Below are 6,016 nucleotides of genomic sequence, written 5' to 3'. Positions count from 1 at the left end.
ACGACTGACTCCCAGGCTGAAAGAAGTTCTCCTGTGGGTAGAATGCTATCCAACAGCATCCCACACTATAGAGAAATCCCTCATGAAAGGAAGCGTCCATCAGTGCAGCAAACGTCAGTGCTGTCTGATTTTAAGAACTTGGCATGGCCACCCCAGCCTTCAGCAGCCACCACCCTGATCAGTCAGCAGCCATCGATGACGAGGCAGACCCTCCACCAGCAAAAAAGACTGTGAGTCCCTGAAAGCTCAGGTGATGTTAGCATTTCTTAGCCGTCAAGCATTTCTTACTTAAGGCGTTCATAGACATAATGCTGCTGCACACTTAACAGACTACGGTGTGGTGTCAGCATAGCTTTTATGTGCACTGGGAAGCCAGAAAGTTTGACCTGCTTTGTCGCAGAACTTGCTTTGTTGTGGTGGTCTGGAACCGGGCCCACAGTATGCCCGAGCTGCGCCTGGGTGTGACAGAGCACATGGGTGTCGTTTTGCCCAATTTCTCTTCTCATAGGATGCTCTAAAACCAAAAGCTTATTCTAGGGGGTCTGAGGGAGAGAGGAGAGACCGCACAGGTACGCAAAGAAATGCTGACTCCAAATTGTTGTGCATTCCTGAAGGCGGCACGCGGGGCCCTGAGAGCTGGTGTACCCAGTAGAAGGTGGCAGGCAGCAGAGGCCGGGGCCTGAGCCCTGGAAAGGCGTGGGAACCAGGTGGCTTGTGAGCAGTGATCCCGTTTGCTCCGGGAGACGGACCAGGGTGTGGGGAGGTGGTCTGGGAGGTGGCTCGGCCTAGGCTGGGTCTCTGCCTCGGCACAGCTGCTGCCCTGGGCGTCCTGTGCTCTGTCGGACGCTGAGCACACCCACTTAGCTGTGGCAGCCGGAAAAGGAGGGGCTGGGGTGTTGAGTCCTCAGTGTGGAGGAGGAGGGAGGAGCAGGTAGACTTTTCAGTGATGAGTGGGGACAGTAGGTTTACAGTCTGAGTCACTTGCTGATGTTGAGAAGATTGGGATTTGGGTCATTTTTTTTTTTTTAAAGATTTTATTTATTTATTCATGAGAGACAGAGAGAGAGAGAGAGAGAGAGGGAACACAGCAGGGGGAGTGGGAGAGGGAGAAGCAGGCTTCCCGTTGAGCAGGGAGCCCGATGCGGGGCTCGATCCCAGGACCCTGGGATCATGACCTGAGCCGAAGGCAGACGCCCAACCATCTGAGCCACCCAGGCGCCCGGATTTGGGTCATTTTTTAAAAAACAGAAACGCTGAGTGTCGGAGCAGACCGGCACTGTGGTGCTGTTAGCCCGAGAGCTTCCTGCGTCGCGGAACTTGACGCGCTGGGAGCCCCGTGTGCGGGCAGGAGGGTGGGGGCAGGACGGCACGCTGGCGCATGCATGTGCATCACTGTCCCCCTTCCCTCCGTAGAGCAGAACTACTGTGAGTCCCGGTACCACTTCCTGCACTCTGCGGACGGCGAAGGCTGCGCCCACATGCTGGTGGAGTACTCGACCTCCAGGGGCTTCCGCAGCGAGGTGGACATGTTCGTGGCCCAGGCTGTGCTACAGTAGGTACCCACTCCCGCTCGGTCCCAGCCGGGCCGCATGGCTGTCCGGGTCCGCCCCGCGACCCTGCAGACCTCTCGGCTCGGGGCATGCCGTCCCTCTCCGCTCTGCCAGGCGGCTGCGGAAGTGAGTGTCCGGAGTTAGTGTTCTGTTGTGACTCCCCAGTGTCTGTTTTCTCACGGCACCTCTTAGAGGTTTTTGGCTTTCTTAGCGTCAGGCCACTGTTTCTTACAGGGCATGTGTATTTAATAAATTCCACGAGGTGTCTTGGAATGGGGACCGCACGTGCTTTTGAAGCATTTCCAAGGCTGCGCCTGGCTTCTCGAGTGTGCGTCCCCGCCCCGTCAGGCCTCCTCGCTTCCTCCTCCCCGCTTCCTCCTCCCCGCTTCCTCCTCCCCGCTTCCTCCTCCCCGCTTCCTCCTCCCCGCTTCCTCCTCCCCGTCCGTGCCCGCAGCAGGCCTGGGTGGTGCTGGTGCGCACGGCACACGGGAGGGGTCAGCGGCCCGCACCGGCCCGCACCGCCCGCCCGAGCTCCGGGCGTCTCCCGCGTGTGCTCCTCCCGCAGACACACACCAGTTTGGTGGCCGGGCATCGGGATAGGAGATGTCTTAGGAATTTGAAGGGGTTGGGGTCACAGAACGCTCACTGTATGCCCTCGACAGCACCTCGGAGCTTCCGCGCTCTGCAGCTCACAGACAGACGTTTCTTCGACCCCAGCGCTCCCTGCCCCGGGCTGTGGGGTGTATGGTGCAGAGTCCCTGGGCCAGACGGGATCATGTGCAACCACCTGACGCCTTCCCATCGGTCCCTCCCTGTAGCTTAACAAGGTGGAGGCCCCCAGTGCAGATAGTCCAGCTGTGGAGACGCCCCCCCTGGGGCAGAGAAAAGCCTGTCCCCCGCCCGGCCTGCACCCGGGGCCTGCAGCCTCGTTCCCACGGACCCCTGGGCTGACTGCTCATGTAGGCAGGGGCCTGACAGGTGCAAACAGGCTGTAGTCGCGACAACTCCCCGCAGTGTCCAAGCTCTGCTGCCCTTGGACACTGTCACCTTCCGAAGCTTCATCTCTTCACCCATCAACTGTGGCAATCAGGAGGTGCCCTGCTCACGGGGGGCAGCTTGTCTGAGCACCGAGCCTGGCCCGGCGGGTCCTCGGTTTGCCGGAGCTGTGGGACGGGACAGCTTTCTGTGCCCCCGAGGCGTCCCGTGTGCCGTGCTCACCTGAGCACCTGTAGAAATGCCGCTGTGTTCTGCATCAGTCGCCCACTTACTAGGATGTTGCTTCCAGGTTTCTCTGTTTAAAAAACAAAAACAGCGCGTCGGTGGTGTTCACGACATACACACAGAAGCACCCGTCCATCGAGAACGGCCCTCCGTTCGTACAGCCTCTGCTCAACTTCATCTGGTTTCTGCTGTTGGCTGTAGACGGGTGAGTTTCCCATGTGTGTTTGGGGGGAGTTGCATGTGTGCTTTTCTTGTTCGGCTCTCCATGATTTTCGCGTGGAAACAGAGTTGGGCCCGCTGTTCTCCCGTTTCAGAGGCAAACTGACCGTATTCACGGTGTTGTGTGAGCAGTACCAGCCGTCCCTGCGGCGAGACCCGATGTACAACGAGGTGAGAGGCTGGGGGCAGCAGCCAGAGAGCAAGAGAAGTCCTCCGTCCCCAGGCGGCCCTCGGGAACGGGATGGGAACGGGATGGGAACGGGACGGGCCCCGAAAGGAGTGTGGGGGAGGTCTTGCGCATGGGGCGTGTTCTGGCTCCACGGTGACCCCACGCCCCTCCTCTTCCAGTACCTCGACAGGATAGGACAGCTCTTCTTCGGCGTGCCGCCCAAGCAGACTTCTTCCTACGGGGGCTTGCTAGGTAAGGCTGGAGCAGGGGGTGCCTGCGGGGTGGGAGCAGAGCCGGTGTGGCCGCCTCACACTCTGGCCTCCCCCGGGGCACTCTCTCCACTGCCCGGCTTGTGGTGGCGCTCTCCCGAGGCTCCGTGTCTCTGGCTGGCCTCGAGGTCCTTCTCCAGCAGATTCCCAAACATGCCTGAGAGGGTCCTGTTGGCCCTAGGGCTTCTCTCTCCTTTGGCCATAGAATCAAGGAGGATTTTTTCTTTTTTTATTCTGGTAAAATACACATATCCCAAAATTTGCTGTTTAATCATTTCTCAGTGTCCAGTTCAGGGGCACCGTCCCCCCGTCCGCCTCCAGAACGTTCCATCCCGCACACGGAGACCCTGTCCCCGTGACGCACGGACCCCCACCCGCTCCCCCAGCCCCGGCCCCGCCGTCTACCCTCTGTGTCCGTGAGTCTGACGACTCCAGGACCTTGTGGGAGTGGGGTCCCCGTGCGTGTCCTTCCGTGTCTGGCTCGTCCCCGTGGGGGCAGGGGTGGTTCCTTCCTTTAGAAGGCCGGGTCATACCCTGTGGTGTGGACGGACCACACTGTGTTCGTCCATTCCTCTGTGGTGCACCCCATAATGCTGCTGTAAATGTGGGGGCATGTGCATCTGCTTGAGCCCCTGCATCCAGTGCTTTGGGTAATATACCCTGAGGTGGGATTGCTGGGTCACGTCGAAATTTGGTTTAACTTGTGAGATGCTGCCAGACTGCCTTCCACAGCGGCAGCCCCGTTTCCCATCCCGCCAGCCGTGCACAGGGTTCCAGTTTCTCCGTGTCCTCGCCCGCGTTTGCTGTTGTCTGTGCCTCAGTAGTGGGTGTGAGGGTCTCACCGTGGCTCTGATTCACATCGCCCTGACGGTTAGTGATGTTGAGCGTCTTTTCTTGTGCTTATTGGTCATTTGCATGTCTCTGTGTCCATTCAAGTCATGTGCCTATTTTTGAATCAGGTTGGTGATTTCTCTATACTGGATACTAATCCCTCATCAGATATAAAATTCCTGAACATTTTTTCCAATTCTGTGGGTTGCCTTTTTTTTTTTTTTTAAAGACTATTTTTTAAAAGTTTCAGTGGGGCATTTGAGTGGTACAGTCGGTTGAGCATCCAGCTCTTGGTTTCGGCTCAGGTCATGATCTCAGGGTCCTGACATTGAACTCCATGTTGGACTCCACGCTCAGCATGGAGTCTGCTTGGGATTCTCTGCCTCTCCCCCTGCTCGTGTGCACTCTCTCTAAAATAAATAAATTTTTTAAAAAGTAAGTAAAAGCAGTTTTAGCTTCACAGCAAGATAAAGAGGAAGGTATGGAGAATATCCGTTTCCGTCTGTGCCCCCCCACAGCTGTTACCGGCGCCCCCGTCAGAGTGGTGACTTTGTTAGAATTGATGAACTTACGTGGACACTGGAAGTTCATGGTTTACGTTGGGGTTACTTCTGATGTCATACATGTACAGTTTTAGACACACGTGTCCACCATTAGAAAGAGTCCTACAGAGTGGTTTCTGCCCTGAAAACCCTGTGCTCAGCCTGCTCACCCCTCCCCACACTCCACTGCCTTTTCTCTCTGTAGGTGCTTCTGATGCGCGGAATTTTAAATTTCCACGAAGTCCAGTATATCTGTCTCTCCTCCACTGCTCATGCCTTTGGTGTCCCATCCATAATGTCCTCGTCTGGCCCAGTGCGGTGAAGCTTTTGCCCCGTGTCGTCTTCTAAGAGTTCTGCTGTTCTCAGGTTTACATTGAGGTCCTTGATCCATTTAGAGGGTTTTGTTACATGGTGTGAGGTGTAGGGGTCCAGCGTCCTTCTTTTCGAGGACGTCCAGTGTCCTGGCATCATTGGCTGAAGAGACTATCCTTCACCCTGAGTGGTCTTGAAGCCCTTGTCAGAGCTGGTTTGACCCCTCTGCATGTGGGCTTATTTCTGGCCTCTGTGGTCTGTTCGGTGGGTCTCTGTGTGCCCACACCACACTGCTGTGCTCACTCTGGAGTAAGTTTTGAAATCAGGAAATGTGATCCCTCCGGTTTTGTTCTTTTTCAAGATCGTTTTGGCTGTTTGGTCCATTGCAATTCCATATACATTTTAGGATGAGCTTTTCTTGCAAACAAGACATTGGATTTTGACAGGGACTGCATTGAATCTGTGGATGGCAGTGGGTGGCACTGGTCTTTGCAGCGTGTCAAGTCCTCCAATCCACAGACTTGGGAAGCGCTTCCATTTATTTATGACTTTAATCTCTTTCCCCGGTGGTCTGTGGTTTTCATTCGTGAGTCCTTCATCTCCCTGGTTAAGGTTAGTGCCTAAGTATTTTACTCTTTTTGATGCTGTTGTAAATGGAACGTTTTTATAATTTCTTTTTCAGATTGTTCGTTGCTGGCGTAAAGAAACGCAACTGATTGTCGTGTGCTGACTTTGTATCCCATCACTTTGCTGAATTCGCTTACTCTGACAGCTCTTTTGTGGAGTCTGTAGGGTTTTCTGCATACAACACCATGTCGTACGCAAACAGATCATTTTGCTCCCTCCTCTCCACTGTAGATGCCTCTTCCCTCGTCCTCGTGCCTGGTTGCTACGGCTGGAGCT

General features: G+C 55.7%; 1 protein-coding gene across 5 annotated transcripts; it reads left to right on the top strand.

Annotated features, from left to right (window-relative positions):
- Positions 1-1,162: 1,162 nt before the first annotated feature.
- Positions 1,163-6,010, top strand: LOC102740487 (guided entry of tail-anchored proteins factor 4). Of its 5 annotated transcripts, XM_081809713.1 has the most exons (6): positions 1,166-1,552; positions 2,836-2,976; positions 3,086-3,161; positions 3,339-3,411; positions 4,147-4,298; positions 5,796-6,010. In XM_081809713.1, exons 1-6 carry the CDS (start codon positions 1,383-1,385, stop codon positions 5,841-5,843), a joined length of 660 nt encoding a protein of 219 aa, XP_081665839.1. In that variant the 5' UTR covers positions 1,166-1,382; the 3' UTR covers positions 5,844-6,010. The 5 variants fall into 5 exon arrangements, with proteins under 5 accessions (XP_081665838.1, XP_081665839.1, XP_081665841.1 ...); XM_081809712.1 differs by lacking the exon at positions 5,796-6,010 and having other exon boundaries at positions 1,163-1,552; positions 4,147-5,789; XM_081809715.1 differs by lacking the exons at positions 4,147-4,298; positions 5,796-6,010 and adding an exon at positions 3,711-4,134 and having other exon boundaries at positions 1,177-1,552.
- Positions 6,011-6,016: the final 6 nt, after the last annotated feature.

This window comes from Leptonychotes weddellii, unplaced genomic scaffold (genome assembly GCF_054177405.1).
Source record: "Leptonychotes weddellii isolate Sample4059 unplaced genomic scaffold, ASM5417740v2 HiC_scaffold_12849, whole genome shotgun sequence".
Taxonomy (NCBI): Eukaryota; Metazoa; Chordata; class Mammalia; order Carnivora; family Phocidae; genus Leptonychotes; species Leptonychotes weddellii.
This window is presented reverse-complemented; position numbering and strand designations above follow the sequence as displayed.